Source organism: Xenia sp. Carnegie-2017, unplaced genomic scaffold, assembly GCF_021976095.1.
Source record: "Xenia sp. Carnegie-2017 unplaced genomic scaffold, XeniaSp_v1 HiC_scaffold_1, whole genome shotgun sequence".
In the NCBI taxonomy this organism is placed as follows: domain Eukaryota; kingdom Metazoa; phylum Cnidaria; class Anthozoa; order Malacalcyonacea; family Xeniidae; genus Xenia; species Xenia sp. Carnegie-2017.
In genome coordinates, this window is record NW_025813402.1 from 5,355,701 (window position 1) to 5,379,641 (window position 23,941).

Sequence of the window (23,941 nt, forward strand, 5' to 3'; positions counted from 1 at the left end):
TACTAATTCAATATAAAAAAGTGCCCTTTTTACAAGAAAAGTAACCTTTTTTACAAAAAGTGTCCCTTTTATCAGAAAAGTGCCCTAAAAGCTTGTGCCCCTCTCCCAACTTTCACTTGCTTCCGACGCGTCTGCTTGTGATGTAATATTGCACAGAATAATATTCGTTATATTATTACATTGTCTTAATGGTCGCCTGCAATTTTCAGTAAACTAGCCAGAAACGTTGTATGAAAATGTAAGACGGTCAAAACGTTGCTTGATTGGCTACAACGTGATAGTTCGCAGAAATTAAACTTGTCGTAAACCTGTGTGCGTGCTGTGGGTCTAGCGCGTTAAACGTCATTAATGAGTCAATGACAAAGATAGCTGTAATGTAAATTTGAACAAGACGCCAGCTCTGGCGTGAACTCCGGGTACAAAGTTGTGTGTGAAAATCCATTACAATACGTATATCTCAGTATCAATTTCGTGTCTGAATTGTTATCCTACTTTAAGGCATACAGAAAGAGTTAAGGCACATTTGCAAGTTGAGTTGATAAATATAGCTTTATTATGAAAGACAGTAGCCAATTGGATGTCTCATGTCTGGGGGGATATTCGATCATTTATACGCATGTTCTACAGTATTAACGTCCTTTAAAATAAGCTGTTTTCTACAGATAATATCATGCAAATGCTAACACCCTTCCAAGAATTATTATTAAAACTAGCTGCACTGCAACTCTGCCTTACAACCGTCATCATGGTGTATCAATAATACATTTCAGTGTTTCAAGCTATTGAGTTGAATATGAAGCAATTTGGCATTCATGTAAAAACTGGCATTGACATTCATATGGTCATTGGTAACATTTATATAACCTTTGGTGATTAGCACTGACATTCATTTAGTCATAGTATTGGAATTTGTATAGCTGTTCAGTGCTATTTTTGCATTTACGATGTATAAAGCAATCGGTATTTACATAATATAGTTGTTGGTATGAACATTAATATATAGTCATTGGTATTGAGTTTATTCCAAAGCCATCATCAGAGTATATATAAAATATTAATCCTAACACGGTTTTTAATATGCACATGAAAAACATGTGACTTGGACGAGATTTGAACTCGCACCTTCGGGAACTAGTCCGCCGCTCTACCTGTTGAGCTACCAAGCCCACAGGGATTGGAGACGAGTCAAATCTCTTTTAAACTGCGTATGGACGAGAGATTCTCGCCACTGTAGCAGTTTACTGGATTGAGTTTCATAAAGTCATTTGTGTTGACATTCATACTGTCATTGGTATTGGCTTTTGTACAGTCATTTATCATTACATTGAGTAATTAATGGACAACATAACATTATATACGAACCATATGTGTTTGGAAACAATTAGGGTTGTGACCTTAGTCTTGTCATGGCACAACACGTCAAGTCAAATATCCCATGAAAATATGTAAGAATGATAAACTGAAACAAACGTTTATAGAACTTGGGCTTTATCGTGATTGAGTATTCCTAAATAAAGTACACAATTGTGTTTTATCAAGAAGTCATTTCTGAAAATTCAAAGAAACTTCAAGTCAGTTAGAATGATAAAAAGTTCACGAGAAAATGAGCATGGCAAACACGGACAAGAGTCACAAGATAAGCTTACAGATATATTGTAAATTTCTCTTTATAATAATTTGCTTCCACAGCTCCTCACCGTCTCAGTTAACTGTATCGATTTCACAGAGCTCTGGTAATGATAGCAAATGCTTTTCTAGATATCCTTTTGTATCATGTAAAACCTTAAAGTATGTCCTACATCATATTTTGACATCAAACAGAAGCTCTGTTGATATACATTTCGTTAAAGATCCGATTTATTACTTGCAATCTCATCATGTAATACACGCATATAATCGTTCATTGACTCTCCGATTTTATTCTAAATTACCCATCTCACAGGGCATAGTTAAACTAATATGCTCAACAAAAGCTCGAAGAATCTTTGAGGTGAAAGGAAAGAACCTGATAATGGAATTTCACAATATATCTTTTTCACAATGTGGTAAAGGAAATGATAATTTCCTTCCAGCTCTTTCTGCAAGGAATACACTTAAAGTGTCTTTTTATTCCTGTTTATTTGAACACAATAGTTGTGGCGCATTATTTTTACTCAACTCAGACCTTTATATAGAGTATTCAAATTTCTTGAATAATTCTGCAGACACACTATATGACAAAAAGTTAGTCGATCCAAACACAAGAGCATTTGGTGGCGGAATAGGTATCTTATTTTATAAAGAAACGCGAAATACATTTGTGACAATTGTGCACAGTCGTTTCATTGAAAATCGTGTTTTCGTCGATGAAAGTCCATATTATGCTGCATTTAAAAATCTCAACTCGACTGTTGATGGTGGGGCTATACATGTCACCTTTGAAAGGTCTAAATTTTCGACAGTGATTAATATTGATCACTGTTATTTTCAGCAAAATAATGCAACGTTTGGGGGTGCTGTTCTTGTAGAACTGTATAAGCAATCATTCCACAAAAGCATGACTCTTTATTCATCGCAATTTTTACATAACTATGGCAGCCAAGAAGGTGGATCTTTGTTGATTTTCGATGGATTAAATCTGGCGAGATAAACCTAACCGTGGTAGACTCCTTGTTCAAAGAAAATTCTGCCAAAAGTGGAAGTGCAATCACTTTTTAAGCACCTCTCGTTATCTATCTCCACCAGGAAGTAAAAACTTACTTTTATTCAAAAATCTAAAGTTTATTGGAAACGTCGGACCTGTTGCTTCTGCGGTAAAAATGGCAGCTCTTAATTTTGGTCCCCAATCAAGTATGCAAGTTCCTATTTTTGAAGACTGTCTGTTCGCTCACAACATTAATAATGTTTTGAATGGCTATGCAACAATGCCTGCATTTGTCATTGAGAGAATCCAACTAAAATTTAGAGGCAAAAATATATTTATTGGAAACAAATCGTATGGTGCAATGTACATAAGTAATTCTATAGTTGAAGTGCATGGAAAACTTTATTTCCAGGACAATATAGGTGTAAAAGGTGGTGCAGTACAAATGTTTTATTCTCAGATCGTTGTACATCCGGGAGCTGATGTTCTCTTTCAAAACAACTACGCGACATTCAGTGGTGGAGCGATTAACGTTAAAACAAGTCCCGTCAATCGTGTTGGTGATGTCAACAATAAATTCTGCTTTCTTACTTATGCAGAGAAAAAACAATCTGTCCTGTGGAATGTAAGAACTTTTTTGTTATTCATACTGTCCAATCTGGAAATATTGCTTTTGTACACGACGGTAACAATATGAATAAGATTTTGGGATTTACATCGTTTTACATTGCAAAGAAACCATATTTAGTCTTAACCAGAGAAGTTTGAAGCAAATTACGATCGAGATTGTAGGGGAGGGTGTTGAAACTTCAAATTGTCCAGGAATCATAAATTTTTTCAACAGTTGGGAGGGAGCTGTAGCCTGCCTATTCACCCCTGTTTCTAGCGGGTTAATATACGTTAGAAGATCTGTAGAGAACAATTAAGAGCGAACAAGACATTTAATGCAATTAACTGCAGTCTTATAACAATTTTCTCTTTTTGAAGCCATTTGCATTATATTTCGTATCTTTGTATTTTCATTAGGCAACAATTCGTTTTATAAACAACACAGCCATAACGCTAGGCTCTGCTATCTTCGTTGATTCGTTGATATCATGTGCTGGAGATCCCTATTCAAAAACAATTGACTTCAGTAAAGCTTTAAGATGGAAACTGGTATTTTATTACGAAGGGAATGTATTGGAAAGCATTGAGCAATGTAGAGAAGAAGAATGTTCATTAACCCCATATCAACGTCCACTGCTAGTTTAGAAGTAACGGAAAGTCATATAATTAAGGTAAAAGATTATTCAGTATTGTACATGTTTTGATCATAACTAAAAGTAACGTAATACTTACACTCCATGTATAGTAATTGATAAATACAGCATAGATTTGCAATTCATTCATACAACTTTTAAAAATAAAAATTGGATTTTGTTTCATCGTGTTTAAAATGCCTAAAGTAAACTGTTTCTTGAACAATTCTCAACCAAATTTATGATTCTATTTCTAGACGTGCCCGGGGAAGTAACGCCCTTGCATATAGTAGCCAAAGATGAACTAAATTCGTCCGTTTTCACAGTTCTTCAAAAATTTTTTTAATGCTACATGGTTAAAACCGTCTTCTGTTATCACCACTATTGGAAAAATGTTCCACCACTAAAGTTTAAGTATAAATTGAACTGCAAAGTTAAAATTCCAGAAAACGCATCTGCAGATGTGTATTATTTGGACGCTCTAACCAATGGACGAGAATTCATAAAGTTTACTCTCTTTCCTCAGAAATGTCGACCAGGTTTTGTTCAAAAAGATGGCTTGTGTGTTTGTGATAAATCATTTTCAGCAGTTTTAGGGTGAGTTGAAAACACGTGAATCTGATATTTTTTTTAATTATAATTTTTTGGTTTGTTATTTTCCTTTCGCTTTTTGTAAGTAGCTACATTGTGTTTTGGAATATGTTATAGTATTCATCTCTAATATATAATTAGCACAAAAAATATGCTAGTTTAGTTGTGAAACTAGCCAAGTGATGTAGTCAGATCCAATTTATAAAATCTCATTTCTTACTAGATGTACATCGAATGGTCACTACGTACAATACAAAGAGGGTTATTGGGCAGGCATTATTGACGGTCGTTTGATAATTTTACCCTGTCCGTTTGGATATTGTTCATGCCACAAGTTAGAAAATGAAAGTACTAAAATCAGTGGTTGTTTCTTCAATGTTGTTAACAAAACAAGCAATGATGTATGTGCCAATTATCGTACAGGTATTCTGTGTGGCAAGTGTCAGAAAAACTACAGTGTTGGAATTAAGACTTTTGTCTGCGTTCCCCGAAATTCGACAATCTTGTGTACTGTCACCACTATCTTATCCTTTGTTTTTACTTTCTTGGCTTGCATTCTCATATTGTACTTTAATCCTGGCTTAGATAACGAGATTCGTGGTCCATTGTTCTTTTTTCAAGTTTTGCCGTTATTTTTTTCTCCTGTTCAGTATACAGCGAAGCATACATTTGGTGTTTATAATTTGGTTCATTTTTTGGCTTCCATTTTTGGTTTCACATTACCATTTTTTGGTTATTTCTTTTCTCATTGCTATATACTAGATAATTTGGATAACTTGGACATGTTATTGGCAAGTTTCACATCACCTTTGATCGCCTTTACAGTGTTTGTTGTTTTCATGCTGCTCACTAAACAACGAATAATTTTTATTCGAAGAAAAAATGCTGTGCAGAGTTTTTGGGTTTTATTGTTGCTAATGTATTCAAGTCTTATGACGACATCTTTAAACATTATCAACTGTCTAAATGTTGCAGGAAGCAGTCGTCTTTTCTTGCAAGGTTCTGTGAAATGCTTTGAAGAAAGGCATCTTCCTCTGTTCGTAATAGCGTGTATTCTACTGTTTTTTGGAATTCTTATTCCAATAGTGATTTTTGATTTAACAAAGAAGAACCGACTCAAGATAGCTCCTCATTATTTGGACACATTGACGAATAACTTGAAAAAGGAATCTACATTTTGGTGGTCAGTGGATCTTTTACGGCGCCTTCTCGTTGTTGCTGTCGGAAATCTTATTCAGAAATGGAAAATAAAGCAGGTAATTTGTATTTGTGTAAATATTGTGTTTTTTGAATGAAGAAAGCAGTGAAATAAATCAAAACATGGTAGTCTTATCACTGTTATCGTTATGAAGCAAATGGTTTGAACCCGGGAGTATCGTTACATGTTTGTGGATGAAGATCATCCAGGTTAGTAGTCCTGAGAAGGACTGTTGGTATTGATGTAGACTGACGTTTTGACAACCTTAGCGGTAGTCATCTTCAGAGTCAAATGAGGATGACTATAGCAAAGGTTGTCTAAACGTCAGTCAACATCAATACCAACAGTCCTTTTCAGGACTCTACTAACCTGGACGATCTTCATCCACAAACATGTTACATTTATCGTTGTTACTGAACTAACAGCATTATTGACATACTTTATACAATCAATTTTTGCTTTTTATGATATTTATAGGTTGTCCTCATAATTGTTTCAACGTTCATTCTCGCTGTTCATTGCTGTTGGCAACCGTACGAAGAAACACGAGCTAACGTTTTAGAAATAATCTATTTATTTATGTTATGTGCCATTGGTACATTTCAGTTGGTAGATATTGAAGAGAACGACAGAGATAAAGGGAACATGGTTTTAGTTTCTATGATGATTTTGTTGACACTCCTTTTGCTTTCCGTTAAATTCTTTGCATTCGTCAGGAAAAGAACAATTTTGTCATTTCAATTAGAAGATAAAAAGTATGAACCTTTGGAAGATGACAAAGGCTTTGTGTCATCAGCAGAAAGAGCCGAACAATCTCTGCAGGAAAGACGAAATAAACTGGAACATTTATTTTCTCGGTCTGAGTCATCAGACTAGGAAATAGACGTCTGTACTTTATAATGCTAAGAAGGAACACGCTTTTTCTCTGATGCTTATAAAACAAACTTATGCAGTTGAAAATTAAAGTGTAGAGTCCGTATTAAATCAAAAAATTTATTCAGCTCGCCGTTCGGTGTAACGTGTGCAAAATTATTAAGTAGTTCAGACCTTGTCAAACATTCAATTTCAACATGGGCATAGACGCAAGAACACCTTCGGCCAAATTAAGGAGATATTTTTGATCAACTGAGATCCTCTAGACGAGTAGAAACGGCCATTATATGATTGATTTACCGCATGTCATATGTTTTTAACAACGCTCGTAGAAAGATTAATAAGTGTGAGGAAGGGATATTAATATTTTATGTTACAATACGTAAAACACAATGGATTTTAATGAAAGTTAGTATAGTAGTGCCTGATGCATTTTTGAATATGAGCCCAGAGAACTCTTCCCCCTCCTCCCAATTATCGAGCTTCCTCTTCCTTCCAAAACTTTGAAACATGTCCACTTGTCATAAAACAGTTTTAACCTTGCAAACATATAATCAGCTTCTGTATGTCAGTTTACTTGAAAAATTCCAGAGTCACTTTTGCGTAGTTTGTTTGCGTAGTTTACATGGATCTAATGTTACTTGAAATACATCATCAAAGTCTAATATGATTGGACAACAACGAAACGTTCACACCTCTTGGATAAACTTTGGAATGAGCACTTCAACTTAAGTTTCAGAAAAAATTGGCAACATTTCACAAAATAAGTAATGCAATTTAAAACATTTTATTTCTAATAATGATGTTATAGTTGAACATGTATTATTTATATTATCTCATTCTCGTACATTTTTATCCATACGAATAATTGCTATGGAAAGTTGAACTCTCGGAACTGACGCTTCCGCTCACCTTAGCCAATTACGCACTTACGGTAATACACATGCGCACATGACACAGTTTATTGGCATTTGTTTTGAAATCTTCCAGACTATTGTGAGCCCAACATTAGATGTTCTATTATTTTCTACGGTACAAAGTTCCAAAAAAAGAGTTCAAAGTTGTACCACATCATTAATATTGGAGACATACAACATGACTGGAAAATCACCTGATATTTTTGAAAAATACATGTCCCAGACTCAGACAAGTCCAGATACGGACGAGCAGTTTTATGGATCGTCAGAGATAAGGCTTAAAATTAATGGCCATGGTAGATCCTTTTGTAACGAAGATAACATTGATCAATGCATTACTTATTTAGATCAGGTAAGTTGCTCTTCAAAGTTGAAACCATAGAAAAAATTTTTCCATAAAAAATATATTATGATTATAATTTTTTATGACACAACACAGATGTTCTTGACTGGTGGTAAACAACAAATTCTTACTAAATGAAATAATTCAAGACTGACATCGGTGACATGACAACGAACATATGTTCTTACTTTCAGTTATGAAAATTATACTGATGCTTGGATAACCGAGAAAATTTTTGTAAAACAGTTTTAATGCTGTTACCATGGCCCGAATAAACGATTTGATATCATTTTGTTTTTCCCAATTTGAATTTATTGATTTGAAGACCTACGAATATGATTATACTTAAATGTTTTTTAACATATAGAAAGTACTTTAATGTCCATCTGTAATGCATTCATTCAGCCTAACTTTTTACTCATTCTATGCAAATATTTTGTGTTCACTGGATTTTTGTAAAACATATTAGAAAAAATTAAACAAAGGCAATGATTCATTATTTACAAAGTAGAAAAAATTCGACTTTGCTGGCTATACTACTAATATCCAGAAATCTATAAACATGATGATATTGATGGATGTCTGTGTACCTTAGTATTTTTTGCCATCTTTGAATTCATGGTCAAATGTGTATAATATTACATTTAGATAGCATCTAGTTTACTTTGCAAAAACAAAGTATTTGCAGGTAGTAAATAGAACTCACTAACTACCTTCATTTACAATTCATGCATAATATAGTCATAGTATTTATACTACATTATAGGAATTGGTCATTGTTGGTTTTGCGTCACTGTATAAGAATTCTGACAAAAAGGAATACAGCATTGTTAAAATTATTAATAATTTATATGAACTTCTACTACTTCAAATCAGAAATAATAAAATTAAGGATGAAATGGAGATTAGGTAAATTGCAACTTAAACTTGTTATATTTCATTTTTTATGCTGAACTCAATCAACTAAATATTTAGCATGTTGTACGTTGCAATCAAATACGTAATTATTGTATAACATAACAATTTTTTAAATTAAATAAATTGTTCATACTTTTTCATAAGAAATTTAGTCACAGACTAGTGATGACATGTCTATATGATTTGTTTATATGTTTAAGGCAACAAAGATCTGATTCTGATAATGAATATTTGGTTCAAAATCAAACCCGACTCAAGGTAACTTTCATTTTGCTTTTTATATGAATAAAAATATGTTGATTGATTGTTTATAATTAACATATTGATGGCTTAAAAACCATTTTTGACAATATTAGTTCATTATGTGTGAGGTTAGTATCATATTAAAAAATCACGATTAGATTAAATAATGTGTTTTACAAACACAAACAAACAAACAACATTTGTATACTGGCCAGTATTAATCCCCGCCAGGGGGGTTGACCGGTCCATGAACTTTTCTACGCCAAACGTCTCTATCTCTCGCCATATCTTTCGTTATACCCATCGCCTTCATATCACTGTTCACAGCATTCATCCATCTCCTTCTCGGTCTACCTCTTTGCGGACTCCATCAACATTCATATGCAACGTTCTACGAATTTCAGCACTTTCTTCCCTCCTTTCCACATGCCCAAACCACCTCAAACGCTGGCGCCTTACCCAATTCTCGATACACTCAACACCAACTCTTTCTCTAATCTCTTCACTTCGAATCCTATCTATCAACGTTACACCACACATCATCCTAAGCATTCTCCTTTCCGTCGACGCCAATCTTCTCAGGTCCTCTGCTTTCGGCGCCCAACACTCTGCTCCATATCCCAAAACACTTTTAACACATGCCTTGTACAATTCTCCCTTCTGCTTCAACGAAGTCGACTCTCCGCACAACATTCCCGACAACTCTCTAAAACTCCACCACGCTGCTTGAACTCTGTTCCTCACCGCTTGCTCGCACCCTCCACCATCATTTAACACATCGCCCAGATATTTAAACTCCGATACACCTTCCAAACTCACGTCACCCAGTTCAAACCGTTCAATCGCGACTCGCCCACCACTTCGACACGTCCCGCACTCAAAATCAGTTACTCTTGTCAATGCACCACGGACACCTGAACATCTTCCATGAACCCACTTACTGCATTACCCATACATTATCGAATTCACTCCAACTCTTTTCCCACACACACCACATGGCCATTTATCACTGTCCTTCACCTCCACCTGCCTCGAGCATCTCATGCCACATGTTTTACTAGTATCATATTGTCTCATATAGTAGCAAGTACGTATGTGCGTATGTACTGCATGATATATTGACCATAATGCCAAATAAAATTAGTTATCAACATCAATTTTCATAATTTAAAGTAATTGTTAAGCTGTCTTTTTTATAAGAGCTATAAGAGCTTGTTTTTAGAGCCATATTTGTCACTCCTCAGTGGAGGAGAGCAAAGTATCAGTAAAAAAATGAGAAAACCATTAACGTAGTTATTGATGTTCACCAATTTTGATTGAAAATTCTGCTTTATGAGCATGTTTTCAGCTTTGAACAACTCGTACGTGTTTCAACCTTTCGTATTTATTGCTTAAAATGTTCAGTTTTTAATGACAACTTCACTTTTGAAGTGGTGTTTTGTATCAGTTGTGAAAAAATAATGGTACAACGTTTTTGGTTTGTAAAAAACAAGGATATTCAGATTTATGTAGTTGTTACAAAGTGGAAACATAGACGTTGCAAGCGTGATAATTTAGGAAAGGCGAGTATTGAACAAAGTGGAAACATAGACGTTGCAAGCGTGATAATTTAGGAAGGGCAAGTATTAACTCACGTATATGTTATTTTCATGTGATTTATAACATGTATATATGTATACATATAAGTACTTGCCCCTTCAATTATCGCACTACCGACGTCATTGGGTGGAAAACAAGTTGAAAAGAAAAAATTAATTATCTTCACTAATAGTTTTCGGGATCCCCGTTGGTCCAATCAGATCTCACTAATTATACAATGTTTTCACAATATCGTCTTGTTTGTGCGTGTTTTGACGGGAGAATACTGTCTTCACCTTAAGTTAGGCCACGTACATCGACAGTTTTGATAATGTAATAAGCGACTATCGGACATGCAATTTATCAGTCGATAATCTGTAAATATTGCTTCTTGACAATGGTAATGGGCAATTGGCTTATTTTAAACATCGCCCTCTCTACTACCCCAAACCTCAAGATAAACTTCTTTCATAAACTCTCTCCACATAAAAACCATTATCCCAATCATTGGGATTTTGCGTTGATGAAAAGTTTGTGTGATCGATTGCTTTCTTACTGCTATCGTGAGGGTTTCGTTGCTGAAGTGGGATAAACATTCATAAACCAAGATGAAAATTGTTTGATTGTGCTGTACTTTTTTAAGCTGTATGTTTTTGTGCTAGAACGAACTGGATTTGTTACAAAGAGAAATTGCACAGCTGAAATCAAAACAAATAGAGTTATCGAAAGTAAAAAAATCATTGGATGATGCTGTAAAATCACAAAAGGAAGAAATAAAGAAAATGAAAGGAAATCAACAATATTTAAGGAAACAATTTGAACACGATGTCAGGAAAAGTGAGAGAGAAATGGTTAAGTTAAAGGAAAAATTAGTGCAGGTAATGCATTTTTCCCCATTGCATTTATCAATACTTATTGCAATTTCTTTGACTTTTGAGTTCTGGTTTTGTATACCAAATTATGACGTGAAAATTTGCGAAGACTATCCTTATCGTTAAAAATGAACTTTGCTTTCCAAATAATTTTAATTGTGATCTACTGGCACGTATTTTTCTTATTCGTGGAGATGCCCTTTCCAATGACTTGAGTGAGTTTCAAAGCGAATAGTTTGAACCCGGGAGTATCTTTAATGTTTGTGAAGTAGATTGTCCAGGTAAGTACAGCTCTGAGAAAGATCGGTGGTGTTGATGTTGACTGCTTTAGCAACACTCATTTGATGACTGCCTCCAAGGCTGTCGAAATGTTAGCCAACACCAACAGTTTTTGTCACGGCTGTACTAACCTGGACAATCTATGTACAACTAAAATATGTAATGACCGAGTCCCGTTTTTTTATTAGACGCTTAACCATCGAACTAAAGATAAATCATTGGGCATGGATATGTTGAATTGCATTCAAAGAACTGATGGTAAACGCCGAACGTGGAATACCACTAACAGGTATGTGTATTGATGGTATATGTATGGGGGGGCGATTTAATCTAATGTGTGGGGTCCCAGATACCTAACTCATCGTTCTGTTTGCAATAATTGAATTTTTTTATAGCATTTAGTTCTTTTCTCGAGAGTAGTTGTTATGTCACAGTTGTAGATTTGTAGTCCTAAGCTGACTGTTAAAATACTAAATAAATTAATTTCTATCAATTTATTATTGATTAATGCGTTAATCGCCCTATTTTAGACAGGACGAAGATATGTATCGCTTAGTGGTGAGAAACTACGAAGAAAAACAAAAGGTAAAATCGTGTGCATTACGTGATTCATTTGCCTGTCCACCATTCTGTTTGTTAATGAATAAAAGATCAAGTAAAATAATTCAAATTGTACTGTGCAATGTCTTCGTTGTTTTATTTAAAAATTCATGAATATTTATGTGTGATCAAACTACAATATGAATCGACATCACTGACTGTTCTGAAACCTGCCCACAAGTTTGTTCATACTATGTAAATATTTTGGAGTTTACTTGCTGTAAAAACAAATTTACGTAGCATGACTGGTCACACAGGGAGTTTGCTCTTCCTTTCATTAAAATCATGCATAATATGTACGTATGAATGACTATAGATGATTTTAAACAATTTTTTAAAGGAACTCATGGAAGAAAATAATGACTTACGAGAGTTATTGCAACTCACTGAAAGGGAATTAGTTCTTCTACTAAATGATCATCAAGGGGATGTTCTTACAGAATCTGGGGTATGGTACCAAGTTAGGAAAAATTTTTGCTGTTAATGAAAAGATTTTAATATTGCTATTACTTGCTCATAGCAATTAATTTTCAGAAGAAAATTTTACAATCATTTATGTTAAATAAACCACGCTTAAATGGTAGACCTCGATTGAACAGAAGGATATGACGTCATTGATGCCAACTATTTATTGGTTTAAAATTTCAGCACGAAAACGACAGTGATAATGACGTAATATCGATAGGAAATCACACAGAAGGACATTACCAAATGCCCTTTGAGCTTGTACGTGAAGGTATAAAAGAACTTGAAGTAGGATAATACAATATTTTCATCGTTTTCTACGGTATTTTTGCTATACTTGACGTAGAGGTTACTTGCTATTTGACGTAGTTATATGTTATAACTCTTTGAAAATAATGAGATTTAAAATAGAAGAGTCATATTCATTTTCTTTACCAAAGTGCATCGTTGAGAAAAAATTCTGCTTTAGTGGGAGACTATCGCCTGAAGAATTTGATGGCTATATAGTTGAATTATGTGACATTTTTACCAAGATGTACTTATTTGTGAAGTCTTTATGTATTTTAGGAATCGCGAAAAGCATTCACGATAAATGGTCCAGGTTAAAAGAGGAGATGGAAAATACTAAGAAAGGTAGCTATAAAAAAATTTTCTTGTAGGTTTTCGATTGTATATTTGATTCAAGACCTTTTAGCAACAGTGCAGAACTTTTCATTGTAACAATGAAAATAGGAAAGTCATTGTGGAAAGTTTATGGCAAGTTTGAATATTTGCTGAATCTGACGTTCAAAAAAAACCCAATTGTAAAATAGACACATTAAAACAAATGTTTTGATTGGTCAATAGCCGTTGGCACCGATCTTAGCTCAACCAATGAAATCAATTAATCAATCAAAAAGAATTTGCAAATAGGTTATGAATACATTTTAGAGGACATTCGTTTGAAAGTTGTCTGTTTCGCATTATTGTTCTTTTATATAGAAATAAAAGATGTTTTTCGTTTTTAGACTAGCTTATGTAAACCTCGAAGACTTTAGTGAGAAATCTCCAGCAGGTGCAACCCTCGACCTTCGCTCTTGAGCTTGCATTGATTTGCTGTCGAGTTCTCCCAAAGGTCTCCTCGGCTTACATCAGCCTATGCAAATACAGTAAACGTTTTTTATTTATTAAAAAAGCATACAAAATGTGTAAAACTCGTCGACATCAGTCTAAACTCACTGAACTGGTCTTGTTTAGATGATGCCGAGATTAATCATGAAAAATGTGATGATGTTGATGTTCATAAACTACAAAATGAATTAGATCGGTATAAATACATTGTTATGCAACAGGAGGAGCAGATACAGGTCAGTTGTGACTTGTGAGTGGTGAATGAACATTTTTTTTAAGATGGTTCACTTTCCTCGGAAAATATCTTTCTTATTGTCTGCTTATTCTATCTATATTACTTTCAATTTGTTTATTTTCACAGAAACTCCAGGATAATCTGAGCAGTGAAGTAAAGACAGACTTTATGGTAAAAATTTTTCTTTATTTATGTTATCATTGGATGAAATACTGCAGATTCATGTTCGATCTTTGAATATTGTAGAATGACTCTGCTGTTACTGCGCAGAAAGATAAAATTGAAAAGGAAATGAAATTATTCAAGCAAGAAAAAAGTACATTTGATGAAGAAAGAAAGAGGTTCACAGAAGCCGCCATTGAGTTAAGCCAAGATGTAAGTGTTGAAAACTTTTTAGACGCAAATGTCGCTTGTATAATGTTTTCATCAATAAGCGCAACAATGATTCGCTGCAGCCAAAAGAAGACCGGAATCTAGGTTTTTAGCGAAGGCAATTCATCAGAATGGAAGGAATATTAAGAGGGCAAGATTGCGTATCCTTGGTCATACTAAAATACATTTGTATGCTTCCGATTGTAACATATTCATTCCTTGTTAAAGATATCACGTAATCAAATGTTTATTATGATTTAATAATCAATTTTAATTATTAATATTCTATTTTAATTATTAAGATTAATTCTTTGGTATTCGATTCATAGTTGGATGATTGTTTTTGCTATTATATTTTATTAGAGAGAACGCTTCAATGAAGAGAGAGCACTTTTCCTTAAGCAACAACTATTGAGTTTGAGTCCAAGAAATGACAGAATTCATGATCCAAGGAAAGGTACGGAAGAATTTATTATTTAAGAACAAAAATCACCCTATTTTACTTTTTACTTTTTTCGCATAACTTTAAGCTGGAAAGGACGAAGCAAGATTACCAAAATCTCGTACGCAGACTCCAGTGTTTTCTGTCCCTAATCGAAAGATGAACAATAGTGAACACTCCGCCTCTTTCGACAGTACATCGTGCTCCACACCAAATACAGCCGATCTCTACAGTGCTTTAAACTTGAAAACGAAAAGTGAACATCTTGCTGAAGAGTACGTACTCAACTCAATGAGTAATTTTTTATGCTCTAATAAATTTTCCAGTTTGAATAAAAAACAATAACTTTTCTTGTAAGGGCATAAGGTAATTTTCTAAAACGGTTAATGAAACATTTGCTATTGTGTTGTATCAGTTTTCACAAATGTAACTGATACAAAATAGAGAATGATAGATTTAAGGCTGTATAGATGTAGATTACTGTGAAAATTTGTCTTAAACTTTTTCCTTTCACTGTCGTTTGGTTTTCAGAACACCTAGAGGAATATGGAATCACGATTCCCTGTCGAGCAGTCAAAACTCTTGCTCCAGTGATCCCAAGAGTGAAAACCATCTTTCGACTAAAAATTTAAAAAGAATTGGTGAACATGCTAGGAAAATAAAGAAAGCCCTTTTAGAACAGCAGAATAATGTACAAAGTCCAGACGTATAATATAAAAATACATACATATTGACTGTAGGATTTACAAAAAAATTATATTATTTATAGTTTGTAAAAGTTTAGTAGAATTTGGTAATTGTATAAACAGCAATATTGTTCAGCTCTCATTTTGTGCAGAATCTTTCTTTTTCTTGTTTTTGGTGGGGTTTTTGTTGGTTTAAAATTTTTGAGGCTTTTGCATAGGCTGCGCAAAAATCACTTAAATAGTTCAAACAAACTATAACTCGCCCTAGTCCACCGTAACATACCGTACGCCGCTAACTTTGTATTGATTAATTTTATCTATATTATTTACGGTCTGTTACGATGGAATGGGGAGAGTTATCGTTTGTTTAAACTATTTAAGTGATTTTTAGGGCAGCTTATGGGCTTTGGATGTATACCAAATAACGTTTTGGCAGGCTCCTTCCCAAAAACAGTTCGGCAATCGAGTAATCACAGTGTTGTACATCTGTTACCTCTGTCTACCTTTGTCTGATTCTGTGTACCCCTGTGTACCTCAGTGACAATAGTTATGAGAATTTTGGACTCATTATCTACAATTTAGTATTGAATCAAAATTAATTATTTTCTCAGGCTCTAGCTATGATAGTTGAGATACATTGCCGTTTTTATAAAATAAAAACCAGATATATAAAACTTGTTCGTTGTCTGTTCATTTTGTGTGCGGGTTAGAAGAGCAATGCATGATGGGAGCATTAAAAAAGCTCGCATTTATCTTCTGCTATGAACTTTCAAAATGGCGGTCTATATCGCAGATAGTGAAACAGCGATGTAACAGCATCAGTTATTAGAATAGAACCTATTTATTGCCTTTCAACACAGCTTAACATTAGCTATTTTCCTAAAGATAAGGAGCTGCACGATCTCAACACTTGCATATTAGCTATGGCAGCTCATATTCGAAGTAAGCGCAAGAAAAATTTCACGGCAAATGAAACTCCGCAAATCAATGAGCGTGTGACTCCTTCGCCCAATGCTAATATTGGATTTGCGGATGAAAAGACATCAGGTTTAAATATTCGCAGATCGTCTCGGAAACCTAAACCAAAAAAACTTCACGATGAGTTTGAGCCAGGGGGTATTTCAAGGCAGAAGACGACTAAGGGGATGAACGTCAAAGAAGAACCACCAGAAGATGATGATGAATTACCGCCGACCGTATTTACGACAGAAACTCCAGTTTTTGAAACGAAACAATGTGAGGAAGCGACGCCATTTGTTCCTGCTGGGTTGCGACGTGAAACTAGGAAATCGTTTCAATCGTATCTTGAGAAACTTGGTTATAATACTGATTTCTCGAAAATCAACGAACATAAAGAACTTATTGCAGAAAAGAGACGAAGATCGAAAAATTCAAGTAATGACAGAGTGAAAATTAGCACAGATGATGACAAGTTACAGTCGCAGTCTGTTTCAACCAAAGATTTGTTGTTTCCAGAGGAAGATAAGACAACAACAAAAGTTCGAACTTCATCAAGACCTTCTAAACCCAGAAAGACATTTGATTTATTGTATAAAAAAGACACAAAATCATCTGGTGATAAGGCAGCTGATGTGAACATTGAGTCAACATCAAGAAATTCAAAGAAAAACAAGTTGAAAACAAATTTACCTAATAATACAAAAAATAATTTACAAAAAAATTCCATGTCTGAAAAACAATCAATTGTACTTCCATCAAAAGACTCTGAAAAATTGTCAGATGAAAATGGCACGGTAACTACACGAGTGTCAGGTAGGGTAAGAGTTCCAAAGCGTAAATTTTCCCTTCTTGAAGACAAGTCACAAGTGGAATTCAAACAGCAGAAAGTAGGTTCTGCTGTATCAGAATTAAAAGAGCATAAATCAAAAGAAAATGTTGATTCAACTCTGGATAATAAGAATAGGTCTTCTGTTTTTGCTGAACAATCGAATGCCAAGAAAGGTAAAAAGATTATAGACTCAAGTGATAAAATGCCATTCAATTCTTGTCCTCGTAAGGTGAAAAAAATAATTGATGATATTAACATTAAGAGAAAAGTAGACACACCTAAATCAGTTAATGAATCAGAGAAGAAAACAGGCTCTAAAAAAGGACGGGAAAGAATTGAAAAGATTGTGGAGTCATTGTTACTTGCAAAGCAAACTGATTCTGAATCTACACAGGATGATACGGCAGTCGTAGATAAACCTAAGGGAACAAAAAAAAGAAAAAGAGAAAGTTCTCAAGAACAAAAGATAAATGAAGGCGGAGGAAAGAAATTAAAAACTGATAAAGAAGATCATATTGTTGTAAAACTTCATATCCCTCAAGGAAAAAATCAAAGTCACAAACATCATAAACATCACCACAAGCACAAAAAAAATAAAGAAACAAGGTTAGTCTAGATTGATTGGTATCCTAAATGATTGCAATATCTTTAAAGTAAGCTTTTAACTGCACATAATGAACAGTGGAAAAATATCCTCTACAAGACTTGTGCAATTGAGTAACTCTTCTGTCGTGTGCGTGTGCGTGTGCGTGCGTGTGCGTGTGTGTGTGTGCGTGTGTGTGTGTGCGTGTGCGTGTGTGTGTGCGTGTGTGTGTGTGTGTGTGTGTGCGTGTGTGTGCGTGTGTGCGTGTGCGTGTGTGTGTGCGTGTGTGTGACGTTTACACTGTAATTCCAATGTTATTTCTGGCTCTTAGCATAGACAACAACTAAGACCTAACAAAGTATAGGATATTATTGTTATTAGAACTTTATCTAATAACATATTATTTTCTGCTTTTTCGCTATCCTCTTAAATTCAAAGGCGAATGTACTGCATTATATGTGTGACCCACAAAAGCGGACATTTTCAAAGTCCTAAGAAAAGATATCCACCAACTTTTTTTTACCAAAAGTGAACAACAAATATTTTGCTTTCTTTATCATTTCACCTTCCAGCGAGAAAAGTATTGGGAATAAATCAAAAGATATACCAGTGAAAAAGCATAAAAAACAGGTTGCAGTTATGAATGATGAAAATCAGACGGAAAAAACGAAAATAAAACAAGAGCCACAAGATAATGAAACACATCCTCATGTGAAGCTTATCATAAAGAAAAATCCAACAAAATCCACACGAATTGCTGAGGTGATGATGAAAAATTCTACTGAGAATGATTCACCCGTAGCAAAGGACGCTGAGATATGCGAAAGTTCAGAAAAGGACGATAGTGCGAAGGAAACAAAGTCTAAATCACCTGTAAAGAAACATATAAAAGTGAAAAAACAAGAAACAAAGGGAAAATCTGCAGCAAGTTTATTGGCATGTGCAAAAATGAAGAAAACTGGGGTAAAAAAGAAAATCGAACTGAAAAAGAGACAAGTGATGGAAAAAAAATTTGAACAGCGAAAGAAAACTGTGATGAAGAAATCTCATGATGTTAAACCACCAAAAATTACTCCATTGAAAAAGGTTTGTGTATTTGTACCAGTTGCATGCAATGGCTGACGTAATTTTTTATCGCGATAGGTTGTCTGTAAAATGTTTGTCACACTGTTAGCTATGTGTTTGTGGATGTAGATCGTCCAGGTTATTAGAGTCCTGAGGAGGACTGTTATTGTTGATGTTGACTGACGTTTCGACAACCTTAGCGGTAGTAATCTTCAGAGTCAAATGATGAGTAAACGTCAGGTTAGCCGTATTTGTTATATATCCATAAACATGTAACGTTTACTCCTCTGAAGATGACTACCGCTAAGGTTGTCAAAACGTCAGTCTACATCAATACCATCAGTCCTTTTCAGGACTATACTAACCTGGACAATCTTCATCCACAAACATGTTACGATACTCCCGGGTTCAAACCATTTACTTTATTACTGTTAGCTATGTTGTTCTTGAAGGCGGTGTTTTATCTTTCACGTAATTTATTTTTAATATTTTATGTTGTTGAATTTTAAATAATTACGCTCTTTGTTGTCAGACGACGACGACTAAAGCGAAGTCTAATTATTGTCAAAATGTTTGAAAAAAATATTTAGGCAATTTAAGCATTCGATTCGATGATATTTGTGTAGCTAAGTCTGACTGTACAGTGATTTTTGGTCACCATCTGATGACTGCATTTTAATGGAAAATTAATGAAATTAAGACTCTTTTGAATGAACCTGTGGTTTTCGTTTACAGAAAGAAGAAGAACCTGTGAAATCTAAGACTGTTTCTGCCTACTCTTTGTTTACTAAAAATAAAAGAAAGGCTTTACTGGATAAGGAGCCAAATTTAGGTAAGTTTATTTCTCATTGTTTCTCCCTTTATTTCATTCAAGAATTCATTTTTCGGCTTGTTGCTGTTAAGACTTTGCTTCCACGAGTCGTCGCCTTGCTGAAATGTGGAGGAATTTATCTCTTTCAGATCAAGAAGTACGTAATGACGCAATCTTATGTAATACGAAAAGTTTCCATGGTTATGAAAATAGTTAATTAATCTAATACATTATGCGTATATGTGTTTTTAGAAAATGAACAAGACAATTTAGAAACGAATAAAAGCGATATAAATTATGTTTTACGACGCTTTGATGCTTTATGTGAACATTGCTTGTATTTGTTTCTAAATTGTTTACATTACGCATAAGTTTGAAGAATATTTGAGGCTTGCCTTTTACTTGTTGCACAAAATGTATCGTCTCTTGCTAGTACTGGAAGGCAAAAGCAAAAGCAATGAGGATTCCCATCAATAAAGATACCAACGATTCAAACAAAGGAAGAAGAGGAAGTTATGATTCATACAACTGGTCTCAATTAAATGATATACCACAGTCATCTAGTACTGGTATTGAGGCTATCGATATGGCTGCTCATTTAAAACTTCTAGGGGAGTCTCTGTGTTCCATTGGAATGTGTCTAAAAAGACAGGTATTAAAGTATACCTTACATGAAGTAGTTATGAAACGATTTAGCAAAGTTTGGTGAAAGGGGAATTATGTGTCGAGAAATTTATCTTTATGCCTAAATTGTGATTTTCACAGGATCAGATGGAAGTTCATGGAAGTTTATCTGTGTTACTCGATACAGCTTTATGTTCTATTGCTCCTATATTCTGTTTGACATCACAGTTAACAGAAATGGCTGGATGTCCAAATGAAACACAGGTATAATTTATTTCTTTCGTTTATGACTCCAAATTTTATCACTAATTTGTTTGATTGTGCTGCAAAGAACATATAAAATGACTTTATAATCGTTTTAGTAGAATTGACTTTTTTACTTTTTCTGGAGGTATTTAGCTTTTCTTCAATATGGAAATAACTTCGTTATGACTTAGCATAAAAATATTTTAAGGATCATCAATTTTCTACATTGTTGGGAAAGTTTTATGCACAAATGCAACAGTTTGATGAACACATGTGTTGATGAATATTTGTAAAGATGCCAAAGTTAGTTAATTTAATCCTAACTTGTTTTTAAATGTAGATCGTCCAGGTTGGTATAGTCCTGAGAAGGACTGTTTTTCTTGTTGTTGACTGACGTTTCGACAACCTTAGCGGTAGTCATCTTCAGAGTCAAATGAGGAGTAAACGTCAGGTTAGCCGTATTTGTTATCTGGTATCCAGATTACTCCTCATTTAACTCTGAAGATGACTACCGCTAAGGTTGTCGAAACGTCAGTCAACAACAACAAAAACAGTCCTTCTCAGGACTATACCAACCTGGACGGTCTACATTTAAAAACATGTAACGATACTCCCGGGTTCAAACCATTTACTTTATTAATCCTAACTGTCACCAAAAACTACTATTTCCCAATGTTAATTACCTCAATGTGATGTCATAACGATGTCATTTGCCTATTGAAGAAAAGTGACTTATCTCCAAAAAAACCAATTCTATTAGACTGCAATCGTATAGTTTGGTGTCATAAACACTTAAATTGAACATGTAACACTAACAATTTTTCTTCTTCATACACAGGCTCAAATTTTGAATAATCTGGCCTACATAATACCTGGACTGTGACATATCTCATTTATGGTACCTGTATGCTGTATGGTATTAAGACTTACGTATGCAAATTTCCTCTATCTTGTTGGAACGCAGTACATTTGTTGTAAATATTCTTTAACGAATGACGAAAGGATTTTTAGCAGGCGTATTGAAATTTAATGGCTAATAGAGTTCGTCATTTATGACACTTTTCTTTTCATTTTTATTTGTTGAAGAAATTCTGGCGAAAATCTATTTCTGTTATCACTCTTTGCATGGCAGATCAAGACGAATGACTGCATCTTTTTTTATTTTAATTATTGTACATATTTTACAAATTTGTTTTGACAACTTATTTACTTATTGTGTTCACAGTCATTCATTTGTCATAAAGAAACAACTCAAAGAATATTGCCACGATAAACGTGACTTCGGAGGAAATACAAGGTACACTGCCCCACTGCCTTCTTTATACATTAACTTCATGTGGCCACGAAGTGGATGTCTCATAGTCAACCTTTCATTAAGCACACCCTGCTGTGATATGGCATTTTTATTCTAAGCTGAAAAAAATTGACTGCCAATGAAGTGCGTATCTGTATGGAATCGCCTGATCACTAATGAGTATAACACAGTATAGCAAAACTTTTGCAATATTGTATTGTTATAATGTTATTCATACATATCATCATACGTGTCGATGCAAAATTATGTACTTGTATATTGAAATGGAGAAATGGTTGATCTCCCCAACAGTGTTATATTCACGTTTTTTTCATTATCAATCATCAGTCGCTGTTTCATGCTTCTTGCTTTGTACAAACGAAGGGTTGTGTTGTCCATGAAAATCAAGGCATGACAATTCAGGTAAATTCAATGTGGCTTGATCCTAGGTTGCCTGATTCATCCAGTTTTTATTGCGGTCTATGAATTATACCACATGCACACCGTGTATGATTATTGTAGATTGTGGATGATTAACATGTAAATATAAAATGTCCTATATTTTTTGATTAGTCTTTATCATATGTGACTCTGATCATAACTGTGCGTGCGTGCTTGGTGCGTGCCTGGTGCGTGCTAGTTTACTTGATAACATCATCACATTGATTGAAATGTACCATCACTACTATTTGGTATATTCACAGACTGCAATAGAAAACTGGATGTATATTTAGCTGCCATTAGCCTATTACCCTTACTTGTCCAAGGTAGTTTATTAGTGGGTACTAAAAGTTTATGGTTTACCTTTTTTGAAAATTTGCAGCTTTTTTAATTTTTCTGGGGAACTTGAGATTTTTTCGTTGATGTTTATACAAGTGTGCATAGTAAGGTGGCAGTCTGGCTGATGGAAACTAACACATCGAACGTTAAATGTCTGCCATAAATTCCAAATCATGGGTTCAAAAATTGAACTTTTACGAGTAAGTATCAATTGAATTAATGCATGCAGCAAGGAAAAAATATTTGTGTTGCAAAATTTGTCTTTGACAGTTGTACATTTATTTATGGACTGTTATTTAACTGAGTGAGTGATATAATGTATTTTCACAGATGACGATATATGTTTTCTTTCCTGTGGCAGTTTTTTATTACTTCAACATGCCAGATTTTTATGAAGAATATGTTCAATCTCGAATGGTAAGGAATATATCTCTAGGAATGAAATGTTCGTAAAAGATTGTTTGTGTCCTATATTGGTAAATATTAATTTGCGATACTCTGACATTTAAATTGAAGACTTGAAGTTCCCAATAACATTGTAATAGTTTTGCTCTTTCATTTAGAAGAAACTCTATCCTCCAAGTGCCAACACAAAAGTAAGGAATTCTTACCTAAATTTAAAATTCTGAAGTTTTGGATGTTACAAAAACAAATGCATTAATCCCATTCTTGATAGAAACTTGTTAGGTTCTGTTTAGCTATACAACCAATTATTTTTTTACTCTATTTTTTTAGAAACCTCCAGCATCAATAGAAGAATTAAAAGCCTATGAGAAAAATAGAAAAGAACAAGCTTTTGTGAATGACAGCTTCAACAAAAGATGAGTGACACTTGTTTCAATATGTCAGATATAAATAGGTGAGGATGGAGTTGATACTCTGCCAATATAATGTATAAGTTGGGTGACTGCTTTTTCACATGTGTAACCCAAATGTAGTAGGGTAGGCATCCTTTTTTGATGGTGGGTGGTATACATTATTAAAGAAATAAGAGATGTTTACCACATTTGCATATGCTTATGCAAATTTAAATGTTTTGGAGAACTTAAGAGTAGATCAATAAAAAAGACAGAAATGTAGAGGGTTTGAAAGTGCTTAAGAATTTTCACAAACATCTTCAAGGTTTGCATAAGACAGTACAAATACAAAAAAATTCTTTTATT

The 23,941-nt window shown here is 34.2% G+C and overlaps 4 protein-coding genes across 5 annotated transcripts; all 4 read left to right on the plus strand.

The window, feature by feature from the left end:
• The first annotated feature begins 1,586 nt into the window (after positions 1–1,586).
• Positions 1,587–6,653, plus strand: LOC124456878. The gene is made up of 5 exons (XM_047007218.1): positions 1,587–3,248; positions 3,650–3,874; positions 4,214–4,461; positions 4,679–5,711; positions 6,131–6,653. Exons 1-5 carry the CDS (start codon positions 2,799–2,801, stop codon positions 6,527–6,529), a joined length of 2,355 nt encoding a protein of 784 aa, XP_046863174.1. The 5' UTR covers positions 1,587–2,798; the 3' UTR covers positions 6,530–6,653.
• On the plus strand, positions 5,438–23,857 carry LOC124444731 (protein PET100 homolog, mitochondrial-like). Of its 2 annotated transcripts, XM_046995370.1 has the most exons (5): positions 5,438–5,441; positions 22,917–22,978; positions 23,109–23,195; positions 23,342–23,374; positions 23,514–23,857. In XM_046995370.1, the coding sequence occupies exons 2-5, from the start codon at positions 22,952–22,954 to the stop codon at positions 23,601–23,603; spliced, it is 237 nt and encodes a 78-aa protein (XP_046851326.1). In that variant the 5' UTR covers positions 5,438–5,441; positions 22,917–22,951; the 3' UTR covers positions 23,604–23,857. The 2 variants fall into 2 exon arrangements, with proteins under 2 accessions (XP_046851326.1, XP_046851335.1); XM_046995379.1 differs by lacking the exon at positions 5,438–5,441 and having other exon boundaries at positions 22,820–22,978.
• Positions 7,496–15,728, plus strand: LOC124444686 (afadin- and alpha-actinin-binding protein B-like). Its single transcript, XM_046995316.1, has 15 exons — positions 7,496–7,795; positions 8,553–8,695; positions 8,905–8,962; positions 11,188–11,403; positions 11,865–11,965; positions 12,207–12,261; positions 12,617–12,724; positions 12,925–13,012; positions 13,309–13,374; positions 13,978–14,087; positions 14,213–14,257; positions 14,333–14,461; positions 14,822–14,915; positions 14,989–15,175; positions 15,432–15,728. The coding sequence occupies exons 1-15, from the start codon at positions 7,622–7,624 to the stop codon at positions 15,610–15,612; spliced, it is 1,755 nt and encodes a 584-aa protein (XP_046851272.1). The 5' UTR covers positions 7,496–7,621; the 3' UTR covers positions 15,613–15,728.
• On the plus strand, positions 16,338–21,978 carry LOC124444677 (HMG box-containing protein 4-like). The gene is made up of 7 exons (XM_046995305.1): positions 16,338–17,981; positions 18,531–19,044; positions 19,759–19,855; positions 19,927–19,991; positions 20,268–20,486; positions 20,600–20,722; positions 21,543–21,978. Exons 1-7 carry the CDS (start codon positions 16,510–16,512, stop codon positions 21,585–21,587), a joined length of 2,535 nt encoding a protein of 844 aa, XP_046851261.1. The 5' UTR covers positions 16,338–16,509; the 3' UTR covers positions 21,588–21,978.
• Positions 23,858–23,941: the final 84 nt, after the last annotated feature.